Below are 27,592 nucleotides of genomic sequence, written 5' to 3'. Positions count from 1 at the left end.
GTAGATAGTAGATACAGGGTAAGCCTGTTCCTTCTAAATCTGTATATAAATCCTGACCTGGGTCACATCTGCTGTTTCAGACCAAGCTTGCTGTAGAGGCAGTACTGTTGATCTTATCATCATGTTGCTAAAAACTTAAATGTTGATAAATGCTCCTGGAGGGCATTGGTAAGTAGAAAGTAGTCATTGCTGTGGAATACATCAAAAAAGCCCTGAACAGATAAATTTCTCTCCAGGCATTCTAAACATGATGAGACTGGCACTTGTCATGAGGAGAAGAAAAACTGTCTTGTTCATTTTTCCTTCCAGGGATTCCAGTGCTGGTCACTGTTTGCAAGTGGGAAGGACCTTGCAGGCTGGAAGGGACCTCACGAGACTTTGAGTCCAACTTTCTGCCCAAGCAGACTTGGTAGTGAATTCAGACCAGATTGCTCAGGCCATTGTCTGGCTGGGCCCCAAAGCAGAGGTTCCACAACCTCCTTGGGCAGTTGTTTAAGTAGTCCTCACAGTGACATCCTCACATCAAGCCAGAACCTATTCTCATTCAATTCGTGCCTTGTCCTGGGTGCACCTCACTAAAGAGCCTGGTTCAGTTTCTCAGCAGCCCTTTTCCATGGGTGCTGACAGGCAGCTTTGTGGCCCACCAAAGCCATTTTGTCTCCAGGCTGAGCTGGCCCTGTTTCCTCAGCCTCTCCTCACAGGGCAGGTGCTCCAGCCCTCCCTGACTTGCAGCCCTCCTCTGAGTTTGTGCCAGCTTGTCAACATTTTTCTTGTATTGCAGGCCCAAAGCAAGTGTGACCTAGCTGGTGTTAGACCACATCTAAAAGGGGGTAACCAGTGTGCCTAAGGTTCTGTCTTGGCTCCTGTGGGTTGCTGCTGGCTCTCTATGCTGCCAGAGTGCGCTGCTGGCTCATGCTCAGATTGCTTCCCTCGGGTCCTTTTTGGGCAGAGCTGCTTCACAGGCAGCCAGTCCCCAGCCTCTCTCATAGCCAGGGGCTCTTCCTTCCTACAAGTTGTGCTTGGCATTTGTCCTTTCTGAAGTATGTAAAGGCTCTAGACTCTAAGATCCCAACTTGGACATACCAGGGTGCTGTAGGGGGAAGTATTTGCCAAAGTCAAGGTAAACAACATCCAGTGCTCTCCCAGTCATGCTGTCATACAGGCCAGCCAGGATGGCTGGACATGGTTAACCCTCCATAAGTCCATGCTGACTGGTCCTTCACCTTCTTGTGCTCAGAAGCAGCTTCTCAGAGGATTTCCTCTGTGGTTTTCCCAGGAAGCAGAGTGAGGCTAACCAGCCTGTAGACCCATGGCTTGTTATTGCCCTGTTTGAAGACAGATAAAACATTCACCTTTTTCCACAACCTTTCAAAAACAACAGGGATGATAAAGAATGGCCTTGCTCCCTGTGCATCCTCAGGCTTGTATGGGTTAAGATTTCTTAAGAGCTTCTGATCTTCTTCCTTGAAAGGTCTGATCTTCTTCCACTACTGGTGTTTCTTCCTCTCCCTGAATCCTGTTTTAGGGTCCTAGGAGGCAGCATGTCCAGACACTCAGCCTTGTTCCCCTGAAGTTATTTTATTTTATTTTGTTCTATTTCACGTATTTGTAATCAGCTGATGTTATCTAGCACACTTTACCTGAGATGGGGCCTGTTCAACTGTTTGTTTTGCTTACATGGGATGTGTTTGAAATAGCTAATGAGAACCAGTATTCCTAGAATACACTACCATTCTTTTGCCTCCTTTAAAAAGGAGGTGTGTGCTACATGGCTGTCTGGAGGAACTGGTTCTTCCCTGTGAGTTTACTTGTTTGTCTGCATCTGATGGTTGTGGATGTTCTTGCAGAGGAACTCGTTCTTGCCACGTAATTAGATAATTAGTTTCCATCTTTGATAGGCATTGCTGCAGCTGGCGGTGTGCACCGTCCCTAATAATGAATATAATAGATGAGGAAAATCAGCTAAATTAAATTTAGTATGAACTAGATACCCAGGCAAGTGCACTTAATTCCACAGGCAATTACTTCTATATATAGAAATATTTGGTCTCAGTGGATCTATGTGTGACCTTATCAAAAACTCAGCAGAGAGAAAGGAGAGAGGTGGTAGAGAATGTTGATAGAAATATAGTGGAAACCAAGTGAAAAATGCTTGATTAGCAGTAGAATTAATTAGTGTGGTTGTGACTGTGCAGAGGGTATGGATAAGTAACTTTCTGATGTTTTACACCGCTTCAGTCTTGCTGCAATTTCCAAAAAAGTCTGTCACTGCCCAAGTTGCATAGCAGCATTTCTGCCTTTTCAGAGTATGAAATCCTCCTGTGGCCACATCTCCTACCCTGTTGATTAATTTTGTTTGTGTGGTGCCCCAAAAGTCACGCTGCAGCTTTAGTTTTGCTTTCATGCTGCCTGAGAGCTCCCTTCTCCCTGTGCTGCTCATGAAGGGCACGGTGCAGCTCCCTGGCCTCTGAACAAGGAAGCAGCAATTTCTTTTTACCTCGGACTTTGCAGGTAGACTGTATGTGTTGTCTGTTTTACAGTCTAGATTTGGAAGGATATTCCAACATGTGTGGAGAATTTCTTTATTAAATCCTCCTTGAAATCGATAGCCCTAGCGGAAAGGGTAGACTTGTAGCAGGCTGGGTTTGTAACCGGGCAGAAACACCAATTTAGTGTAGTGGTTTGGTCCAAAATACTCATTACTGTTTATCTTCTGTGAGATAAGAATTAGGAGAAACGCAAAGCAGGCACCAAACTTGAAAGAATATAAAGAAGTTTATTAACAGACCTAAAAGAGGAAAAAAAAAACCCAAACAAAAAAACACCTTCAGAACTCTCCTCCTCCCCCCACCTTACTCCCTTCTCCCGCTGACAATGTGAAAAGACAACCGTTAAAATGTTCAGTCTGTTTACCACTTCCATAATAACCTTGCTCAGTCCATTTAGAAAGAGAAGTCTCTTCTTGCTCATGCTATGAAAACAGTATCACAACGAGACAGCTGCCCGGGTTGGTTCTCTGCTCTCATGCGAGTCCCTTCCCCCATATTTGCAGCTTTTCCCGCAACTGCTTTCGAGGGTCCACTCTTGAAGTTTTTTGGGGTACAATTTTAAGGTTGAGCCATTCAGAAACAAAAACAGAGGCCCTTCTCCTTCCCTGGGAGCAAAGGGTCTTCCTCATCTTCATCGTTAGGACTATCTCTGGGAGCATCTCTAGGAACTGAGGTTTTCTCCTTTCCCATTTGGAGCAAAAGTTGTCATTTGGTTCATCTCTCCCTGTCCAAACTTCTCATGAAATTACAGCTGCGTCAGCATCTGCCTATCTCAGCGCAGGTGCTTTTGCTTACGAGTTGAACACTCCACCCCCCATATCTTCATGAAATTACAACGGGATACTCTGATATATCATAGCTTCACAACAGAATTTCAGCTTTAAGCATCTCCTCTCTCTCTTCCCTCAGGTTTTCAGCTCTTCACAGCAATAAAAGGGTTAATCTCACCTCGGCCTTGCAGCTGTGTCCCTTATCGCTGTTGGTCACCTGACCTCTGCGGAACATCGGTGCTGAAGTCTTGGCCGCAGTGGAGGGGGGGGTGTGTTCCGAGCCGCTCTGGCTGCCCACAGCCCTGCTGGGGGGGTCATCCTGGAGCTGTGGCCCGGCCCGGCCTGGCCCAAGCAGGGCCTGGCCGGGCCCGCTGGCCCCCACACGGCCCTGCAGCCACCTGTCCCAGCGCCGGAAACGAGAGAGAGCTTGGGGGGGAGTTTGTCTGTTCTTAAGTGTGGATCACAGAGGCGGTCACAACTTTAAGTGGCTTAAAGAATTGTCCATATTCAAACTGGCCAGCTGATAGGTTCTGTCAGGTCATAGAGGAAGCTGTAAGCACCCCTTAGCAAGGACATCCCTTCCGGGACTATGCTTGCTAACCTATGACAACTTCATTTTATTTTAGCTAAAAAATTTACCTTCTTCTTGCCTATGCTTTTCATTTCTCAGGGGCATTTTAACATAAATATTTTTCCTTCCTGAGATGTCTAACAACTGTTTCTTTGCAGGGATAATGTTGTGAATGGAGTGGTATGGTATGATATAAAAAATGTACTCATAATGATAGAAAGAAAGTGTAAAGAATAAAAGGGGAACTGGGATGTTTTGTTGATAGCCAGATAAATCTTGGAAAAGTTACAGAGATTATAGAAAGTTTGCTTCATTTATTTCTATGTGCTGTGTAGAGGGCTGCTTAGAGGGATGTCTTCATAGCATAGTCTCAACACAAATTGTCATCCTTAATTTGTCTCAAGAAAATACAAGATGTGAAAGACTAAAATCAGTAAAAGTTTCTGATTTTTTGAAAATGGGTCAAATTTGGCAGGAGAGGTACTCTGCAGTCGCTGTACTTGGGCAAATAAGGCTGAGGAGGCACTGAGCATGGGAGTCAGCAAAGTCAGTGTTCTCTGCACTGGGGAATTTGCGCTGAGCTGAGTAATGGGCTGCATGCAGCTCCTGGGTTCTGTTGTACCCATGGGATTTCAAATGGTAAGCCACTACACTTAGCCTGGGTTTGTTTAGCAGTGCCTGGCTGAAAGCGTTCTGTGATTGTGAAATATCATGTGACTGATTTATGTCTCTGTAAACATGAAACGAGTATTTTTAATACAGTTGTATATTCCCAATTTGAGCTAGATTTTTCCCAATGTCTTTCTTTAAAGGTTTTTGACATAAAAAGGGCTTAACAGTATAGTGCTTTTTCATTTGTTCTAGTAGTTCTTTCTTAATAGCTGTTTCTATAGGAACAAATGTTACTAACTTTTTATTCTCAGCCTTAAAAGAATCATAGGCACAGTGGCTCCTTGTTGCTGGTTTATACCTTGGCAGCAGCAAAAATGCCAGGAATGTATTATATAATAGCAGTTTAAGAAAGTTGTGCCTGTGCAGGGGGTCATACCAGTTCTGTATTGCCCCTTCTTGTTTGTGGGACTTTAGCCCACTGACCTTTGTTTGTGCCTGGCTGGTTTTCAAAGACTAAACAAGCTGCCCCACGTGTACTATCATTAAGTGGCAATCAAACCCTTGCAATTTTAAGACACCTGTTCATTTACCAGCTCAAATAAGCCTTAGCTACCTTATTCAAATCTGGTACACACCCAGCTGTTTCTCTTCAGCCTGTGTGTGTTGCCTGCTACCTCAGCGTGAAGGTGCCCCAGATATGAAAGAGCAGATTACATAAAAGCCACCCTCAGTGCGCAGCAGAGCCGAGGCTGTGGGTCCCAGGTTTTTACCAGGCTGCATCAGGAGCTCCAGAGGGGGGCAGGCAGTGGGACAAGCAAGCCAGTGAAGAATACCTAGCCAAGTGAAACATGATATAAACTTGTGTTTAAACAAAACAAACAAAAATGTTATGGCCATGTGTTATTTTCTTTAAAGTCTGGCAAATCATAGGACCATAGAATGGTTTGGGTTAAAAGGGACCTTAAAGGTCGTCTAGTTCAACTCCCCTACCACGGGCAAGGATGCCACCCAGTACCTCAGGTTGCTCAAGGCTCCATCCAACAAAAGTGGGAGATTGGTGTGCTACCAAAGTGGGCAAGATTGAAGCATTTCAGCATCTTCTGTTGAGGGTGAGAAGAAAGTGGAGAAGAACATTATCAGAACGACGCTATGGAGACTGTGCAAAGAGTAGTTAGCATGCTTGCTCTTACTGAGGCTTGTACTACGAGAAGGAGAGACAGGCTGATGTTTAAAAATCCAGATAAGAACATTCTTCCTAGATGAGGCTTCCTAATGAGAGCAGAATTTCTGTCTTGGGATTCAGCCTTTCATGTGGTAAATGCTCAGTTATAAATGTATGAAGCTATTGATTTTCTGATGCCTTGCCAGCAGCTCGTATATTGAATATTTAATGTAACCCAAATACTTGTTTCCTAGAAATACTGGGAGATTAAAAGAACCAAATCAAACTCAATCTCTAGAGTTTACAGTTTAACCAGTTGTATACTGGACAAACTAAAGAGGAAAGTATGAAATACCTGTGGAATGGGGAAGGGATCCTTTCCAACAGACATTCATTATTTGCACTGACTCAGATAGATGGGTGAAATTGCAGATTAACAGTCTTCAAGCTTTGTGAGTGATGAGTATGGTGGTTTTCATCCTTTTATCTGCTGATCTGCAGATACCCGTGAAGTACTTTGAAGAGGTCTATGAAAGATATTTTAAGGAAAGAAAGTACATTTAGGTTACAAAGAAATTTCACGTATGTCAATTTTTAAGGTAGTCCAAACTCATAACTGAATTTTTGTAGGGGGTGTGAAAGCATGGAATAACATTGTCCAAACTTACATCTGAGGTTATATTCTTTACAGTTTATGTTCCCTGTGTTCCAGGATTAGTTGTCCTCTTGCTTTCAAACTTTAGTGACTAGAGCAAAACTTAATGACCTTTAGACTATTCCTATAGTTAAACATATGGGGTACTGGATTTCTCTCCAACCAAGGAGAGCTCTTCAACTTAAAACAGTAGTAAATAAACTAACACAGCCCAAAGTTAATTACAGCAGGACCTTGATTCAAGGTTGGATCTCTTAGTAATTAAAGTAATTAGGAATACTGTTGTTTACTTTGATACATGCAAGATTTAAATATTTGTTTGGTTTTTTCCCTGGAGATTTTAATTAAATGAGCAAAATGTTGTATTGCTGCTTCCCCTAAGCAAGAACTTGTGTCAGCAATCTATGCTTTTGCTTTAAATAAAACCAAACCAAACCAAAGGCTTTAATTTCTTGCGTTAGTTAGATGCTGTTAGCTGTGCTATTAGGAGTATTAAAATAATTGCAACTTAACTATGTTTAGTTATGCAATAGATTTTATTGTAGAATTTATTGTGTTCCCATGTATGAAAACTTACAACATGAGTAAATAGTCATCTCTGTCAATTGGGGAAATCTTAATCTTACTGTAAGTATGGGGGGAAGAAAGAACTAGAGGCAGACTAGTGAGCCAAGCTTTATAACCTATGTGGGAAACTTCTAAAATACCACAGAAATGGGTTTCAGAGCATGAAAGAATTTGGGGAGATAGGAAGTGGGACTGTCTTAAGTCCTACAGGTGCAGAAAACTGCCAAAACTGTTGGATCAGATGTGCCTGCTTCACTCTACCTTGTCTTCACAGATGGCTGTTCTTTATTAATGAGGTTTGCAGGGGCTCATCTTGCTGTGGCACAGCTGGCAATTTGAGGAGGAGGTTCTGGCCATTGCATAGCTGTTCTACCACTGCTTGAAGAAGTTAACCTTTTCTCAGGTGAGCCATTAGAAAAGCTCACCTGAGCTCTGACAGCTGTCAGGCTGCTGCTCTGGGGCAGAGTGAAATGGACTTCACCTTCCTTCAGCCCCCTAAAAATTATGTTGTACATGATTTTCAGGAAAATGGAAAGAAAGGCACAGAAATCCATTACATGGCACTGTGATTGCTTCTTATCCTTAGCAGAGTTGTTGTTGTGTTAGATAGCAGGACTCTTGAATGGCCTGAAGTTGTGTCTGGGTTTAGGTTGGGTATTAGGAAAAGGTTCTTAACCCAGAGAGTGGTTGGGCACTGGAACAGGCTCCCCAGAGAAGTGGTCATGGCACCAAGCCTGGCAGAATTCAAGACACAGTTGGACGATGCTCTCAGTCGTATGATGTGACTCTTGGGGTGTCCTGTGTAAGGCCAGGAGTTGGATTTCGTAATTCTTTTGGGTCCCTTCCAACTCAGCATATTCTGTGAGTCTTTGGGACTTGACTTCATCATCTGGTTGTGCCAGCTCAGGTTGATCACAACACGTCTGTTTCCACAGTAAATGAGTTATCTGTTCAATGCACTGTTGTGTTTGTCCCTTTGTCAGCATGGTAACTGTTGCGAGTTTTTTACGCAGCCTTAATGCTCAGTTTGAAGGCTGATCCCAACCTTTCCTTTCATGCTTGTGAATGTCACAGCTTCCAACTGGAGCATCACATTCAAAAAGGAATAAAGAGAGCAGCTTTTATTACTGTGATGATGCATTCTGCTTCTAGCTGCAGCAAAGCAATCCCCGTCTGTATTTCTTCAAGTTCTGCTCAATGAGCTGTTACCCAGTCCCTGTTGTCTCTCTTGCTTCTCTACTCCAGTTTTCATTTTTCTTCATCCCCATTTTGTTTATCTCTTATTCCACCCTCCCATTTCCCAATCTCTTTGCCTCTGGCACTCTTAGAACAGCAACGCCCACAGTGCTGATTAATCTCTCAACAAATCTCAGATTCAGTAGCAGGAGTTGGAACTCTACCAGGCTTTGGAGAAGACTCTGACCTTGATCCTGGGCTGCCTCAGCCCGACTCAAACATGCCAGAAAGGAGGAGATGCAATTGCTTTAGTGCTTTTCATCTGTTAATCTGGATGATTCACTTCAGAACTGTGACATTTTCTGTAACCCTACATTTGAGCAGTCTCTTGTGACACTTTTTATTTTACACACCAGTGTTTACTGGAATGAGAGAATGGAGGACACCAAGACCTCTTTGGGAATGTGCAGAGGTGGATGGTTACAAAACAATTTTGTTGCACAAAATCTGTGAAACATGGTCTGAACCTTAGTGAAATGAAACCAAAATATATAATCATATATTTAATAATAGTGCAAAATCAAATTTTAAATTGCAGTCAGCAACTTAGTCTGTAGGAATATCAGCAATAGGAACCATATGGGACTTTTATACTGTCTCAGTAATATTTTATCCTCGAGTTCCTCGTTTCAACAGTTCAGCTGCAGAATTCTTAGATAAATGTACATGCATTCTTTGTGATTAACTACTTCATCTGGAATCCTAAGACACACTCCTGGAGATCTTAGGCAAGCTGGCGAGTTGTGTCCTGCTCTTCAAAACAGGGCGAAGACTGTTTGTGGTCTAGTTTGTCATCTTAAGTCAAGCAAGAGATGAGAAGAGGTTGTCCTGAGAAGGTGTGAATGCCCCATCCCTGGAAGTGTTCAAGACCAGGTTGAATAACACCCTGAGCACACTGATCTAGTGAGTGACATCCCTGTCCATGGCAGGGGGGTTGGAACTAGATAATCTTTAAGGTCCCTTCCTACCCAAACCATTCTATTATTCTACAAGTTCAATCTCTCATGGTCCTTTTAAGCTGACTCTATCTTTACCAAGCAGTCTTCAGTTTGAAGAGGAATTGCCTTAATGTTTTTATTTCTTCAGCATGAGAATTGCAGGGCTGGATGTCAAAGGACTGCTGCTTCTTTCTGACACAACCTGCATGAAAGAAATATCCTACAGCATTATTAATTTATGGTATTCAATACTGGGGTATTTTTTATTGCTCTGGAACAGAGACTATGGATGCCAGTGAGATACAAATTTTAAATGAGTATATACTTTCCAAAATTAATTCAGTTTGTGACCTCTGTTGATCCTGACTCAGTGCCAGCTATATTTGAGTTGGTGTCAGCAATATTGATGCCATATTTATCAGAAGCTGAATGACAAGATGAGATGATCACAGTGCTTTTAGGTGGCAGTAGTGATTGAGCTAGGTTAGAAGCAGGAAGTGTAGGTGCAAGCTCAGCATTTCACTGCTCATCCTTAGTGTTCTGTTGTTGCTTAGGCCTTCCTCTGTTACACTGCCTACTGTCAAGGAGGCCTAGGGAAAGTCAGTTAGATTTCTGACTGATTTTTTTATTCACTTTCCCTGATGCCTAATGAAAAATCACTGTATCATTTGCTGTAGAGCTGGTTCTCAGTTGTTAGACTGAGTTTTATGCTCCAAGGTAGTTACTCCTGTCATGGTAAAAGCTGCTTGGGTAAACTAAAATGATTCAACTTGATGGTTTAATAATTCTGGTAATAAGAAAATAATAAATGAGAGAAGAATCACCTACTGAAAAAATATTCTCAAACTCGAAAAAGTAAAAGTTTAGACTGTTTAAACATTTGTTTTCTTGCATTGAGTTCAAGGAGGGGGTGGTGATACCAAAACAGCAAAAGACATGGCTAGTTCCTGACAAACAGTGCTTAAGTTCAAAGGCTAGAATAACTAACCAGCAAATAGGTCTAGAGATTTTTTTGTCTTTATTATTTATAGTTGTTATCTGTGTGGGTTTTATTGTTTTGAGAAATTACTTAAATCTGTGTGATTCTTAACAACATATATTGTGTCCTGGTCTGAACTGGACAAACTGCTTGCTGACCTTGAAGCCTGCAAGGTTTTTGCTCCAGAGATAAGTTTGCCTGCTTCTTGGCATACACATCAGGAGTACTGTAGAAAAGACTTGAAACTCATAAGAAATATGAAAAGCTGCATGAAAAACAGATAGAGTTAATGTCTTTGTTTAATGCAGAGTTCTAAAATGAAAGGCTAGTTTGCACATTAAAGCTCTCCTCTTCCAAAGTTACTGTTAGAAGAATCAAATGTTTAGAGGGTATTTGCTTAATGGGAGATTATGGAAACATGTAGATTCCAGGGTTTTTAGCTACACTGTGCTCTGTCTGGGTCAGATCAACAGGATTTTATTACCCTGGGAGTGAGTTGAAAGCACTTTGGAAGTGTTAGGTACCTAATGCAGAAGTTCCCTGCAGGTCTCTATGACAACAGCATTGCCTTCTTGGAAAGCCTCTCACAGATACCATGTTCTTCAGATTCTCTAGAGTTTTAAGAATTAGTGGATTCTCTTTGTCTCCAAACGAAGCCAACGGAACTAATGCATGTAACAGCTGGGTCTATAACCACCTATTCTGCTTTTTATTTTACTTTACAAACATGAAGTCCGAACGGAATTTTAAGCAGGATGTGAAGTTGATATTTTAGTGACCTGAACAGAGTTCAGAATTGTAATGTCAGTGCTTATACATGCTTCGGCCCTCAAGATACACATTTTTCACTCTGTTGGATGAAATACAGTATCTTTACCTTAGTAACATGAGGATTTTTCCCTTTCTCATTCAGTTATACAAACACACAAGATTATCTGCTTTAAAAGTCACACTTTATAGCATACCTGTGCAGAACTGAGTAAGAGAAAATTTGAATCTTGGCCAAAGGTAATTTAAGGACAAGTTTTACAGATCAAATTTTTCTGTCTGATTTCATTGGGATTGGATTTTACCTGAATGCTTTTAACTCACCCACCCACAACCACTCCCCCAAATAATTTGTAGGACTCAGGCTTCAACATAGGTACATAATTCACAGAACATTTGGTAAGAGAGAGCTGTGAATAACTGAAGCAAAGGATGGGGAAATCTAAACTGTAAAATCCACCTGGATTATGATGAGCTGTTCATAAGAACTCTGTGTTCTCTGAAAGTGGTATATAAGAGACAAGTTTTAAATATTTTAACTCATGTTATTTAGCATGGGTAATGGTAAACCCAGGAATAATGCATAAAAAATGGAGTCAGCTTCAGAAAAAAAACTTCAGGAAATCCACAAAATGATGAGAAAGTGCATTACCACGACTGTAAGATCTCAAGGTACTGATGGAGAGCTCGCACAAGGGTTTAATGCAAAAGCCAGGTGCACACCAGAGAGAGACACAGGATGGATTGGACCTGGGAGAATCTTTTTTTTCCATTTATAATTCTTCTTATTAAGCACATTGTATGTTGTCCACTAATAGGAAGCCAGTTAGACAAAAGATGCAGCAGTACTAAAAGGGCATACAGGGGAGGGAGTTGGAGCAGTGCCCTTCTGCCCCAGGAGGGATCTCTAGCTCTCCTGTAATGGCTGAAATTCTTTCAAACACTTTAAATATTACTCCATAAGATGATTAAAAAATCAGGAGAGTTTGTGGGGGAGGGGGTGGTGGCAATGTTAAGTAATTGAAGCTGTCAGCTGGAAAGACGTGGGTACCCCTAAAAAGGAGGAAGGGATTCAATGGAAAGAACAGATCTATTTTTCTTTGTCAAGTAAAGGCACCATGTGTTTAGTTACTGTGCTGTGTAAAACTCCAGTGTGCAAGGACTAAATGTCATGCAGATTTGGGACAGGCACAATGCCATTAAACTTGCACCATTCACATTTAAGTGGAATTAGGAGAAGGATGAGAGTTTTCTCTTTCTAAGTTGTAAGGAGCTCAGTAAGATAACTATTTTTTAAAAATACATGGATAATATAATTTCAGTGTACTTCATGCCTCCTCAATAGCCTTATTTAATATGTATTTTTTAATGTGAAAGTCTTTTTTCATAAGCAGGATACAAGGAAAAATATTCAAGGTATGGTTGTTTGTTACTTTTCTTGTAAAGTTTCACTTATGCATTTTAGAATCTGTAAGTCATTCTTATGCAACCTAAATCCTTCTAACTGTTACCTGCACGGGGTGTTGTTCTTTTATCAGGAAAATTGAATTCATGTCTCCTCATGTGTTTCAGGTCGGCAAATCCCACCCTTAGATCCTCATGAAAACAGTAACAATGGAGCAATCAAACTTGGAAGGCAGACTTCACAGACGGGTAGGCGGTGCTGCTGACCCAACTTGATCTTTTTAGGTTTACTTGAAAAACAGCACCATTTGCTTTTTTTTTCACTGAGAAAGGACTTTGTGGTCTCAGTGACGTGGCTCCTTATCTTGAAAGCAGTAATTTCAACACTTCCCATGAGCAATAACGCAAGGACCAGAAGCAGAAGGCTTTACTTCAAAGGGATTTTGCAAAACCCAGTTGGAAAATCCTCTCTAATATCCTGTCAAAATTACAGTGTCAAAGTACTCCGATTCTCTGTTTGAACCAGTGACTGTTGGTTTTGGTGTTTTTTTTAATAAAAAGATCGGTTTATATATAAAATTCAGGTTTGCTGCAAAAACTTACCTTCTTACAATTGCAAAGGGGACTTGACATGTTTTTAGAGTATTCTCTGTAATAATAGGGTGAAAAAAACCCCAAAAAACCTGAATTTTGGCTTATGGTTTCTCTGCCATCTTTTTAGCTGGACTCTGCTTCACTATTTTTTCTAAATCTTCAGCTTCATCTCCTACTTTCAGTAAACATCAGCAAGAAATGGACTGAATTTGCTAACTAGAGAAAAAAAAGCATCCAAAGGATGAGCGAATGCAGTTTTTATGGACTGGAAGTCAAAATCTGTGTGAGGAAGTGCTGAGTATGTGGAAGATGGAGTTGTCATGAAGGAAACTGCTGGACCCCGTACAGTTCCAGTGTGCTTCAGAAAGAAGTGAAAATCCAGCCACTGTGCTGACTGGAATCACTCCCTGTGCAGGGTGTGGGCTTCAATAATTACTGAAAATGTAAAAAGAGCATCAATACAGGCTTAATCTCCACTATTTACCGGGGTTCCTCCAAATCTGTGCCCCAGACCAAATTTGTCTCTGTTCAAAGTTGCCTATTCCTTGGTTTCTAAAAGAGGGTGCCACAGTGCCCCACTCCTCATGGTCTCACTGCTGTGCTCCGAGAGGTCTTTGATTTGAAATAATGATATTTCTGTACAAAACGTGCATAAGAGAGCACAATATAATTTGGGGTTAGAGTCTGGAGTCTAATAAAACAAACCTGAGTGTTTGCTTACAAATATAATTCCCTGAATTTGTGGAGTAGTCTCCTCAATTGTGTGGGGTTGTGGTGTGGAAGACCCACTGTGTGATATCTTTGAAGCGTGATGCACTTGGAAATGCAGTATTGGAAAAAATTCCTACAGAGGGTTATGAACTAGGAATAATGTAAAACTGTATGTGTTTTCCACTAACTTCCATCTGTTATGAATGTGTGTGACTGAGATGATAAAATCCAAATTTATCTTCTTCATCAATTTCATTGGAAATGGGAATTAGAGTAAGAAATGCTGGATTCAAAACCAGAGGCCAGCCTGCATTCCACAACATTAATTTGTTCTCTTATGAGGAAAATTATGGTCACTGCACATTTTCAGGAGGGCTTATGAAAAGCAAACAAAATGGAAAAATAACTTTCCACAATAAATCATGAGTAGGCAGCCTAGAGCATGGTTTCCGTGTTGATACATAAGAAACCAGACCTTATTGGCTGGTTGTGAGATTGCTTAGATAAAATGTCACTAATTGTTAGGGCTTGAAACAGAGCCAGATAAAATCAACAGGAACGTTTTGTCTCCAGATTGCTTAAAGTAGTATAGGTGGGAAATATCCCTCTGGATTTTATCTAAGAATCTACGCTGCATTGTTTTTTCACATATGATCAATTTCTCATATACTTTGGCCTCCTTTGGAAACACTCACACTAGAAAATATGCCCTTGGATATTTTGGGTAAACTTCCAGTTTTCAGCTGTGCTGCTATATGATCCATGTCTCTGACTCATTGCAGCAACTACTTTACTGATAGTCCAGGGTTATTTAAGTGAAAATTCAGTAATCATCATTGTTGATAGCTGGGAAGGGAGACAGGCTCCTTTAGGGAACATTTAATTCCATCCCAGTACAAGCAAGTCTGCCAGGGATGCCTGGCTCTTTCACTTGGCTGGGGAGGGAGAAGCTTAACCTGGCCTTCAGTGCTAAAGAAGTACCAAACTTACCAACATCACAGGTTCATACATTTTATGGGGTCTATGATGAAATGCTGGAAGAGATCTGATTCCTCCTGAGTAAAACACAGAGGCTAGACCAGTTACCCAGAAAACAATGTGAGACTGAACCCATGTTTTCAGAGGTGTCATAAACTTTAGTTCAACATATAGCAGATATCCATAATTGATTTTTAAGCTTTTGTAAATCATTGTCACATATTCATATTTTTTTTAACATGGCATCTCAAAACTTACTAAATCCTAACTGAGATGTCTGAAAGCTTTGTAAGACAATTTTGTGAGTACCTTCTATACTCTAATTTATGTTAGAACTGGCAATTGATGCTGATCTTTATGAGACACTGTCCTGAACAACCAGATCTCACAGCTGGCTTTGAGCAGTATGTGAATAAGAACAGGTTTATGAGTTAAATGGTAAAATAGTTTTAAATTGAAAGTTTTTACAGTGGATCTCTGACAGATTTTAAAAATTGAATGGTGACTAAATAGGTTTTGCTTTCGGTGGGGCAAATCTAAATCACTTTATTCTGCTTTTAGACAAGAAAAATATTTAAATTAATAAGAATTCTGATTGTATAAGTTCTTGAGATTTGGGTTACTGGGAGCTTCAGTGGGGAAGTCTGAAGCCAGAAGAAAAATAACAGGCCAATGTGCTGTGCAGAGCATCTTGCATTTTCTCTGAACACAGGGCTCACCTTGGACAGTGTTGTTGCCTCTCTGCTGTTTGTCAAAGCTAAGGTGCAGCTTTAACATGTCTCTTCAAATGAGGCAATGGCTTGTTATAAAAATAGTGATTTTAAAATATAAAATTCATTATTTCTGCTTCCATTGGTCGCCTGTGTTGTTTGGAAACATAAACAGCCAGAAAAATGACAGAAAAAACCCCAATCTCAGAGTTGAAAGTTTCAGCAGCAACTGGAATTCCTCTTAGTAGTTAATGGCTGGTGAAAAGCTAAATTACTGTACTGGAGCACCTGACTGTGTAACTGATCTTCTCTAATAATAATAATAATATCAATGCTGCAGTTCTTGGTCAGCCAGCTGGTGCTGGATTTCTCCAAGACTGATTTTCTCAAGAGAGCTGGCAGCAGGACTGAGGCGCAGGCTATAGTGCCAAGGATATTTGGTGGAGCTTGTTTGCACCATGACTCAAGACTGTGACTGTCCAGTTGTGGGTGACTTGCTTTTCTGGCTTGTTGTGAACTAGTTTAAAAAACAAAATAATGAAGGAACTAGTTTCCGTGTATGCTCTGCATGTATGTGTGTATATAAGTACACTTTTGTATTGTTCTGCTGACATGTAGTGTTTTTTCACTATGTCTGGTTCTCATATACTACATATTGTATTCTGTAAGTACATTTTTTTATTAATGATCATTTCACCTTTATGAACTTAAAGTTGTGGATCAAAGGTAGCAAAAGATAGAGATACACATAGGTACAATTGTTGACTTGCCATTCTTGTGCATGAAAATGGCATATTCTAGAAAATGTTTGTCCTGCAGACTGAGAAATCTAAAAAAGGTCGTTATTATTCAGGAATTGGGACTCAAAAGTAATAAAGTGACACTCAAAAGAAAAAACTTACTGTTTTTGCTCACAGTACAGCATGTCTATCTAAGGTGCTTAAATGTAACATGAGTCTGTATCAATACCTAAAAAACTTATCTGTCATCCCATGTTTCCACTAATCCTTCATGGCACATTGGGAACAAGTGTGGCTAGATAGGTTACATATGTAAACATTCTGTCATCAGACTGTTTCAGTACAGTGATATATTTTACTAACCTACCCTTAATTATTTAAACCAGAGTCAGTGATAAATTGCCAGTTTAAAATTACCTGCTAGGTACTCTTCTGTTTTGTTTAAATAAGAGCTTTGATTGGGCTGGACCCACTTGCTTCATGTATGGGATGCTGCAATCTGTTAATACTTTACCTTCTGTTTTACATATTAACTGTATCATACCTAATAATATTTTTTTTCCCTAAAATGTAGTTTTTGTGTTTTATTTAACCTACAATGATTAATGCTAATAAATGTTTTAAATGCCTCTGATTTGGGGATATCTCTGGTTTCGGTAAAGCAGAACAAAATAGCTCCCATTTTGCACATAATTTGCTCTTGAAAAAGGGCTGTCTGCAGTCTCTGGATTACTTGCCTGGGATTTAAATGCTGCTTGAAACGTGTGGCTGGCCTTTTAGCAGAAAGTGAATGCATTCCTGGGGGATCCTGCAGTCCAGGTGAACTCCCAAAAACCAGAAAAAGAGGGTCTGAAAATCCTTTTGCTAAGTTACTTGATTTATCCATTAGAAGAGAGTGATCTGAGTGGCTAGTATCTGCTTAGAAATTAAGAATAGTAGCTCTCAGTAGAAAGTGAGCTTCCAGTTACCACTTGCTTTGTATAGCAGCAATAACTAGTATGGCTCATAAGATACTTCCTCTTTTGTTTGTTTTTATTTTGGTGTACATTTATTTTTTCACCCTGCTTTGTGTCCCTCCCTCAGACTCGTGTCTAGGAGTTAAGAATTAACACTCATTTAAGAAGTATGCAGTATTGCATTCCCCTTAGTGTTATCATTTCAAGAGGTGTTTAACCACACCAACAGTTTGTTGCACTGTTTGGCTCATATTTTCAAACTTTTTACCACATCTGTGAAGACTATGAATGAAGAGCTGGGTTTTTTAAGGAAAAACAGGGGCTTTGGACTAAGACTTTTCTGATTACCATGACAAATTCAACACACAGCAGTACACAAGAAATACTGTAACTCAAATAACAGTACAGAACACCACTTTTCTGTGCAATGAGAAACCAGTATTTCAAAGAGGTTTCATATGTTAGGAGTTTGGTTCCTGGTAGAAGATACCCAGGAGGATCTGTTCCCTGCTTCAAAGCAATTACAATGATCTTGAAAAAATTACTTAGCTCCAGCTGTGCATAAACAAGAAGGAACCCAGGTACATAACTGTGAACTAAAAGGTGATGTACTTAATGGAAAACCTAAGTAAGCCCCTTAACTATTATCAGTGTGTTGGAAAATCTGAAGTGAATGCTGTTCTGCCCTTAGGTGCTTAAAGAGAATTTTGCCCCTGAATGAATCAGTCCTAGTGTTGTCAATGGGATGTTTTACATGGCTTGGAAGCATGTGCCTGTGGTGCTTTAGGTCAGCTTGGAGTTGAATTTAGTGATGAGAGGGGAGCTGTACAATTGGCTGGAAAATAAATCTCTGCTGCTTTCCTTTTGAAGATTGAAGGTTGTGTCTCGAGGTACTTAAGGAAAAGTATTTGACATTTTGGCCTTCAAAATCTTCATCACTGCAGCTTCAGTCCCTGCAAAGAGCATCACAGGACACCCTGCTGTGATCTCCTGAGCACTGCACTGAAATCAGGACAGCAAGGCTGATGAAATAGTCTGTGTAGCTACTTCATACCTCCACCCCCTCACCTAATCTGCAAAACTGTTCAGGCCACTACCAGGTTTTGCCTTCCTTCCCTGAAAGGAAAAGAGTAAGCTGCAGGATTACTATTTTTTTATCCCCCCTCGGTGTTGTTTTATACAAGGCTACAGAATAATTTTCTTTAAAAGCATTAAAACACTCATGGGAGGATAGATTACCTGAAGGTGTTGTACAAATACCTTTGTTAATTGGTGCTGGTTACTCCCTAAGGACTTGACATCAATGATAGGATGGATGTCTTCATTGTGTAATGCAGTTCTTGGCCATCAATAAGGTCCTCTTTTGATCTACTATTTTTTGCCAGCTGGACCAGGGATAAAATGATTGCTTGATATAAATGCTCCCTCACTGTCCAAAAGTAAGACTTTTCACTAAAAACTATGAAATCAATAGTTAACCACATTTAGCAGGTTAAAGATCAGAAGGAATAAGTAATAGCATAATGTGGCATAATATAGCTTTTTTCATATTTATTTCGAATGGATTTCCTCTGTTTCAATTAAGAAGAGTCCTTATTGCAAAGTCCTTATTGCCTATATTTCTGATACTACCAGATGGTCTTGATGCAGATTAGTTTGCATTATCACTTACCACTGCTATGTATTTTGTACAAATAGGAAGACAGGCTCCTGATACTCAATCATTGTGTTTTCAAGACATAGGTGTAGAAGTGTTACTGGAATTGTTTTGTAACACAGATGTTGTGAAAACTTGAAGATAGTACACTGACAGAACTTGAAGTGTAAGAGACCTGTACAAACTTGCATTTAGTGTCACAGCAATTAACAAGTTTTTAATAAGATATCATTATTTAGTGTGGCAAAGAGAATTTTGAGGCTCCTGGTTAGGTATTAAACATTTAGCAGCTTGGGAAAGATTTCTTTTTTCTGGCTGTTAGATTACTCATTTTTTATCCCTGAGACTGCCTGAAAGACTTAAAAAAAAAAAGTTTTCTGTGAAAAGTACTGACCTTCTTTTCTCAAAACCTCCCTGAGAACCTGAGCTTTCTCTCTCCCATTATCTGTGAAAAGTTATTTGAGACACACTTTGTTTATGATGAAACACTCAACCTTTCTCTTTGCTACATTGGGAATTTTAGAAAACAAAAACGCCTTTCCCCTAAACTCCATTTAATTCACATTTATTTCACTTAGTCAGTGCCACTCCTGCTCCCTCCACATCAGTAAAATACATGTTTAAAGAAGAAGATAAATACCTAACAACTAAATCCCTATTCCCCTACATCAAGTAGAGTACCCTGGGGAAATGATCTGTTACAGACTAAAACAGAAATTATCCCTACGCTTCCAATTACATATTGACAAGAACCAATCAATAAGGAAGTCAGCTTCCATGTCTGAGAGATGCCCTTGAGGAAAATGAACATCACATTCCTTCCTCTTGGTCAATATAACATGACTTGGGGAGCAAGTGATAGCATTGTTGTTACAGACTAAAAATAAATAAAAAAATTATTAGGAGGATAGTAACAGTTTCTCTTGACTTGTTTAATAGGGTTGAAATATAGGTTAATCACCTTATAAAAGAAACCCCTTTTTCCTGTCATGTTCAAAGACACTGGCAGCTTTGCTGACAAATATATGTTGGGAATTCTCACAGGGGTTTAGCAAGAAAGAGCAATGGATGCAGCCTGGATGACACAGTGCATTTCTATATTCTAGCTCTGCAAAAAACCAAGTTGTCACCAAACCTATAGAATCTCTACCAAATACCCAAGTTCTTGTGTGTGTTCATCACTCATAACGTGGGACAATTTTGCACCATAGATATTTACCAAAAAAAGCATAAAATGTGTAGAAGGAATCTAAGTAAGAGACCTCAGAAAGAAGGACATTCCAAATAAAAATGTAACTTTGATGTGCTATTTCTTGAGACAGAAACTCAAATGTGAATTAAATAGCTTTCCTGACAGCATTCCCTTTAGAGATACTGTTTGTCCTATGAGTTTTGCCACATTCTCTAAGTCATTCCTGATTCTCAAGGAAAATTTGCTTTCAAGGTGGCAACCTGAACTGCCTGCTGGCACCCAACCAGCTCCCCTCCTACACCACAACCTTTGACACCAGAATGGTTCTCCCCATAATCTCAGTAAGAAGGAACAGAAGTCTTGAGATATGCTGGAAATATGAACTCATATTGATGTAGGAAAAGGTTTCAACAGATTAACTTGTTTTCTTGTGACAAAGATACTAGAAAAGGAAACATTTATATATATTCCTCCCCGCCCCCCGGTATTTTTTTTCAATGTTTTAGGTGGTGGAATTTCTGAAGGAGAAATAAGGAGAAATCTTGGAATAAGGATGAAGCCAGAATGTCTTGTCGATTATAAAATTCTAAAGAGGGAAAAGAATGTTTAGAACTGAAAAGAAGGGACAAAAACATGAAGATGTCCTACCCCAAGTGATACTCTTCATAGTGGGTTATAACCCCACTGAGGTGATAAGAAACAAAAGCCATGTCTGAAATACAAATTCTGGATTTGGAGTAAAAAGGATATCATGTTCTAAGTGGTCAGAGTGCATATACACTCATTTCATGGCACAGCCACACCACCTTAACACTTCTGTTACTTGAGAACCCTAGCTAATAAACGAGCATAAACAAACACAAGATTAGAGTACATCAGGTGCCTATGCTCCACCTATAAAAAAATGATACCATATCTTTACCTGTGGGTATGCCTGAATTTACCAAGTGCAAAGTCCACGGAGTAAAAGATGATACCCATTCATGCGTAGTATGCATGACACACCGGTTACCGAGTTGGAACTCTGGACAAAGGGCTTTGGCTAATACATTCCAGTACGTTTATGTAGCCACCTTGCCTGCATGGTTTAGCTCTTCATGAAGGTTGATGTTGTCTGAATGATGTCTTGGAATGATGGGTGGTTTTGCACACATTGTTCCAGAGAAGAATAAAGAAGAAAGGATGAGGTGGTGATAAATGTATCCAAGTAGATTTACATTGACTGATTTAACCACAGCATGTAGTATGTAGTTAAGTAGTCGCTGCTGGCAGTATAAAGGGTTTACAATAACACAGCATCCATCACTGAAGTGTAAAATGGAGGGATTTTTATTTTAATTCTCCCAGGAGGAAATCGATGCCTTAGAAAATCCACAAGGCTTGAGTCATCAAGTCATCACTATCAGCGGGCATGTCTTTCAGACACTTCACCTTATCTCACTGTGACTCACACACCAGGGAAAGATGCACACCACAGCAAAAAATTGCACCCTCCCCTATGTGATAGGCACAGCTGAAAAAATTACAGGGCCTGAAGCAACTAATAGATTAGAAGGAGAGCTGCCATCTGAGTAGCCTGTTTCTCATCACATCTGTGACAGCAAGGTAAGGATGTCTGGGAGCCACAGGTTTCAAAGCTCTAAGAAAGTGGTTACTTAGCTCTTTGGCAAAATGGCTCAGCCCATGTCTCTGGTAGTGCAGGAGAGCCTGTAGTTATTGAGGCTGCTTTCTGACAGGTCTGCTTTCGAAGGCAGCTAGTGTTCCTGGTGAAATGGTGCCAGGCTTCCCATGGGAAGTCCTAATTTCCCAAGAAGTTCAAGGAAAGACATGATCCCCACCATTTTCAACCAGCTTTGCAAATTTTCCTTCCATTTAGTGGGAGCTCCAAGGCATAACAAAATCCTGGATGTTAGATAATTCCAATGTATATTTCAAGCCAGGCAGCCACAGGCAGGAAATCAGACTTCAGGAACTTGTGATTTTCTACTGGTGTCTTCAGATCATTCTGGAAATGTAAGGAGGCTGTGTTTCAAGCTAGGCCATCTGATTTTATACACAACCATGTCATAGAAAGAGTGTGATGAGGTGATGGAAAAGTTCTATCCAATTTTGTAATTGTCACCATTTTAAACATAACCATTGCTCTAATGTCACAGTTATTATTTGCTTGCATCTTTTATACTCAGAGCTGGTCTGTGGAGACTGCATCAGTAACAAAACATTTAACCAACTTAAAATATTGGATGTTCAGTCTTAGGGGTGTCTAAGCCAGTAAGATTACTTGTTAGGCCATTTTCACATTCTGAGTTGGGTTTCCAAGCCTGGAATGCAATCTTCAGCAAATCTTAGGAGGATTGATCTCGATAGCTTTGATGGGCAGCAAAGCAAGGAGCTCTATCATTACATTTTTATAAGTCACACTTTAAATCTGAGACTCTTCTTTAAAAACTGTCATGTATTTGGGAAAGCTAATATATTCTACTGACATCACGTGTGATATTTCTTCACCATTTTTTCCCTTTATATTTACTGAAAAGTGAAATTAGGTTTTCAATCTTACATTGGTCTCTTAGGGAACTGGGTAGAATGTGAAAATGGCCTAACGAGTAATCTTATTAGGGCTTAGCCACCCCTAAGACTGAACATCCAATATTTTAACTTTGTTAAAAATTTTGTTACTGATGCCTAGTCTAAAATCCAGCTCCTTCTGTCACAATTGTATACTCTCTGAATCGCCAACAAGACCAAATGCAATGATTTCTTTTTTGCCTTTGATATGAATTCATGTATGGAGTAGTTTCTGGATAATAAAGCACCGTTTTTACTAAGCTACTTTGAAAAGTTGTATTTTTTTCTGTTATCATAAATGAAGTGATATTTTTGTTTTTCCCCTCTCACTATAGGTATGAGAGAATGTTCATCAGTGAAAACAAAACACATATAAATCTTCAGGATTCAATGCTCCCAAAGAGTATGACAAAAAAATAGTGGAAATACTGTTGGAGCCATTCGTCTTCAGTCTGAAATAATATTCCTGGTGCACAAGGGAGATTTCAGATGACTGGAAAAAAGTGAATGTGGCACACTGTAAAGAAAAAATGCAAGGGGTTTGGATAATTATAAGCATTATATAAACCCTGGGCAAAATACTAATGAAAACAGATTATAAAGACAGAAATAAATAGAAATGAATTCATAGGTAGTATCTTATGTAATGTTAATAAATATCTTTTTTGTGTGAAAATAGATGCAGTCAAGAAACAAGATGAGACTAAAATGCAGCTGCTTAAGATAGATGTATTGACTTAATACACATGGATTACTTTAAGTCATTTGATGTAGCCCTGCATGACAATCCGGTAAAAAAATGCAGTACTATACAAAATCAATTTACCTATATCAAGTGCTCTGGGAACCAATTAGCAGCTACATCAGCATGTTTCTACTCTCTTCTAATGGGTTATTTAACAGCTTCAAAGGAGCTAATACAGCTCAATATCTTTATCAGTGATCTGGAAGAAAACATAAACTCTGCTGAGAACTTTGCAAATTACACCAGAACTGCTGGAGAGGAAAGAATGAAGAGAACAAAATGACATAAAGGTATTGAAGAAGGTGCTTTGGATCTTAAGCATTAAGCCACTATTTAAACATAGGATGAATCTCAATGTGGAAGATACACTAGCTGCTGTCTGCAAATGTGGGATCCCCTGAAGCTTTTGGTGCTGGCCCAGAGAGGGAGGGTGGTTAATGAATAGAGACTAGTCTCTGATCCACTGTAGGTTCCCATTTTCCTCATTTGTGTTATTTGTCTTACTCATGGAAGGAAAAAATGCAAGGAATGGCCTGGTACAGGAAAAAATCACATTCCAGATTTGCAGTGGCTAACTCTGTTTTTCTATTAGATTGCTAATAATTTCTATTAAATTTCTTTTTCTCATACTAAGGAAAAAGGAGGGGAAAACCCACTGGCCTCCTTTGAAGAGGAAAGCAGGGGAAGATTGCTGGCCTGGCTGCTAGCTAGTGGGAACACAGAGACAGGAACAATGTGAATTAGGAGAGAGGGAAAGGGAAAAAAAACAGGCAAAAGAGGACAGAATTAGTTTCAGGGTGATGGACTGGGAGCAGAAGAGTCTCTCTCCCACTGAATGTGTTTCCCTCTGAAGAGCAGAATTGAAGCCAGGAATCTGTGGCATTAAAATAGAGACTGCACAGTTAAAGTCTGTATTAAAGGCATGCTCACAAAATATTTACAAGCATTTAACTTTATGAATTTAACAGTGAAACGTCTATTTATGTTTTTGTCTGCGACAGGTATGTAGGCACAGGGCCAAACTAGCAGGTGAGTGGGTACTGTCTCCTAACCTTCCCTGTTAGTTCTTGGTGTTGGAGGAGGAAAATGGTAGATATTCACAGTTGTAGGTGGAAAGCCCTGCACATGGTTGCAGTGTCCACGGCATAGGTAGGACTCTGCTGAAGGACAGAAGGGACTGCGTTTCCCACAGGGAAGAGGAGCATCAGAAAAACATGACAGATCTCTGGGTGGTGAGTGCACATGGGTGGGGAGTGGAAAGGTCCCACATGGGCTCATCCAGGTCAGAGCATCTTTTGATACATGGGGCTTTCTGCAGCTTCAAAAATGCTATCGGGTATTCCTGCTTTGCCTCTGCAAAGTGTTTGTACCTCTTTTAATGTGACCCACCAAAGCACCAGAACAAAGTCTGAAAGACACAGCCCTGTTTTTGTGCAGTATACCAACTGCATACTGAAATCCAACAGGTCCTCATGGCTATCATTTGTACAATTAAGCAATAAATAATTCAGTATTTGGCAGTCAAAGACTCTATCCATAATAATATGGAGATTTTTTTTCTTTTTTTTCTTCCCAGAATGCAAAGTAAATATTTCATAAATGATCTCTCAGGTAGAGTGTTCAAGCTTCTGTGCAGACACAGAACACATCTTGCAACAAACAAACCAGAGTGGGGAGATGATTCTAGAAACTTTGTGTTTTTACTCCTAGACATAATAAATTAGTCAAAAGCAAAGAGTTTTGATGTGTGTATTAGCCCCACAATAGTAAGGGCTTCCTGTACCAGCTAAAGATGCATTAGGAGCACTTGCCTGTTTCCTGCCACAAGACAAGGGTAACACTGAAAGAATTTCCAGGAGAGGCCCACAGTCCACAAAAGCAGAGTGGCTGTGGATGCCCGCAGCAGCTGTGATCTTGCAAATATGCAAGCTCTTAACTTTATGTAGAACTTCATGTATCCAGTATTCCTCACAATTGCATAAAAGTGCAATTGCAGAGGCAGACCTTTAGCTGGCATAAGTGCTTGTGATTTAATTGATCATTCAGAGTGGAGAAAAATCCTTATGTTATTTGGTAGGAGACTATGGGAAAATGGATATTTCCTCATCAGTCACGACACAAATGATTGAATCCACTGACAGTTTTAATGTCTCCCCTTCTTTTGCTCTGCTCATTTTCAGGCTCTAATTTGATCTTTTGGCAGAGACAAAGATTTCATTCTCATGTTCATTATACCTATTTATTTTTAAAGTGTTGTTAACATTGTTTCAGCTGTCTCCTTCTGTCTGGCCCTGCCTAATTGATGTAAAAAATAGCTGTCTAAAATGTTCTTCCTTGAGAAAAGTTGCTAATTTCCCTGCGGAGATCTCCTTGTGTCTGCCTTCAGTCAATTCCACTCAATTTTGTAAGAAAAATCTAGCACTGCACCTTCAGAATGTGTTTACTTTCTCTTGTAAAACCATTGCAAACTAATGTGCCCTGGGAAAAGGAGTTGGATTCTTCCCATTTGCAAATACCATTAACAAAATTGTGGACCAAATTCCACATGCAGCTCCAAATTACACACTCAATTAGGGACTGATCCAATGCTTATTAAAGTCATTGGAAAAATTCCCCCTGATTTTAATGGGCTGTAGCCCAGACCTTGGGAAGTGGACATTTCCCCTGCAGATGATCAGTTTAGTCTTTGAGCATGCAGGAATTCATGCAATGATAGACTCATAGGGCTGGAAAGGACTTCAGAGGTCACATCTCAAGGCAAGATCAGCTAAATTTACATCTCCCAACAGATGTCTAACCTGTTCTTGAAGGTCAGTGACTGGGACACCATGGATTGCGCTTCCAGGCAATCTTTTTTGTTAACTATCCTTACTCTTAAAAAGTTTTTCACATCTGCTGTAAATCAATTCTTGCTCTGATCTACACTGATTACTTCCTGTTTTATTCAAAGTAAATGAGAGAAGACTACTTTTTTTCTCTTTGCAATAGCTTTGAATGTATTTGAAGACTGTTACTGAACACGAGACCATCTTGTCTTCCTTAGGGTAAACAACCTTGGTATTTCAATGTGTTCTTACGTTTCAATCTGTCTGTCTTCTCGATCTTAGTCAATACAGAACCTTTCTTCTGGACTCCACTTATCCCACATCTTTTCTGACAGATAGTGCCCAAAGCCAGACAAATCCCTTCAGCACAGGTATTATCAGCAGTAGAGGGAAACTTCATGTGTCAGGCACAGTCTCAGCACAGTGCTTGTCTTTCACACGTTGATATAACACTATTTGCTCAATTTACATTGTGACCCATTAGAACTGAAAGTGGGCATAATTCAAAAATATAACTTGAGGGCTTCCTGGGACCACTGGGGAGATGCTGAGGGCAGAACTAGCAATGCAGAGCTGCTATAGAGCAAATGAGAGGGGGAATTTGATTCCCAGTTGTCAGATGAGTTCTTCAAACTGAGATGGAGAAAGACCATGACATGGTTTGCAAGACTATCAGTTTGAGAAAGAGATGTATGTGATGACCATAGGGGACTATCATGCTGGTTCTGCAGAATTACTTCTCAGGTTAAGACTTATTTGAGTTTTTAAAGAGTATTTAAAGAGGCTTTAAGACCTCTTCTGGAAGCAAGTTTCAGCTATGTACTTATGTTTGTATACTTAGCTACAATTTTGATTTTTGGCTAATTATTAGGAAAGTCTTTGTTGAGTTTTAGATATGCATCATCAAGAAACAACAGTCAACACACACACACAGAGTCTGTATTTTGTATATTGAATTGTCTCCTTACATCCCTCATGAATGAGTATGAATGTAAGAATCAATTCTTGAAACAGTATTCAAAACTCCACTTCCTTAATAACTTTATCAAAGGACTAATGGCTATTAGCACATTTGAAATTGTCTCAGGACTCATTCAGTTCTTTAAATTGTACTTTAAACCACAAAGACAAGGTGACACTTTTGCCTTGCTCTTGCAGAAATTAATGGTCTGGGGAAATTTGTGTTGAGCAGAACAGAATTGGGTCCAAAATATGAAAAGCACATTAAATTTTGTGCTATAGCTATTTATGAGAATGCCATTATGTGTTATTGGCTTCTTTCTTCATGAATATTCAACATGTATTGTGTGTTTTTATAATACTTTACTAGAGTAAAAAAAATACACTGTAGTTGAACCAAGCTGAAGATTTTCAACTAAGATCTACTTTTCGATTCTGTGGCAACATTTGAATAGTGCCATAGATCTTCAATAATGGTATGGACTGTGACTTAACCTCTGATTTACAATATAACAAGCGGGCCTAAAATTATATATGTACCTTTAGCATTCAAGTAAATGATGACTAGAGCCTGCTGCATGAACAGTTTTGTATTTCAGAAGAAAAACAGCAGCACCAAAAAGCCAGGTATTTCCTTAAAGAGAAATTGGAACATATACTTAGCTTTATACCGTTGCATTTTACAATATTCACTGACTTAGCAGTGCAGGATGCATGAGATACTTCACTGAGTGAGATCTAGAAT

The 27,592-nt window shown here is 39.8% G+C and overlaps 1 protein-coding gene across 5 annotated transcripts in view; it reads left to right on the top strand.

Moving 5' to 3' along the window:
• Positions 1 to 22,577, top strand: part of RAB31 (RAB31, member RAS oncogene family) — a 67,960-nt gene extending 45,383 nt beyond the window's left edge. For 2 of the 5 annotated variants that reach the window (XM_069004427.1, XM_069004426.1), the window contains exon 7: positions 4,366 to 4,556. In XM_069004427.1, the coding sequence (XP_068860528.1) occupies positions 4,366 to 4,475 (110 nt within the window). In that variant the 3' untranslated portion in view covers positions 4,476 to 4,556. Of the gene's footprint in view, positions 1 to 309; positions 1,810 to 4,365; positions 4,561 to 12,379 lie in introns of those variants that run through there. The other 3 variants (XM_069004424.1, XM_069004425.1, XM_069004423.1) reach the window with 3 other exon arrangements.
• Positions 22,578 to 27,592: the final 5,015 nt, after the last annotated feature.

The sequence above is a fragment of the Aphelocoma coerulescens genome, chromosome 2 (assembly GCF_041296385.1).
Source record: "Aphelocoma coerulescens isolate FSJ_1873_10779 chromosome 2, UR_Acoe_1.0, whole genome shotgun sequence".
In the NCBI taxonomy this organism is placed as follows: Eukaryota; Metazoa; Chordata; class Aves; order Passeriformes; family Corvidae; genus Aphelocoma; species Aphelocoma coerulescens.
This window is presented reverse-complemented; position numbering and strand designations above follow the sequence as displayed.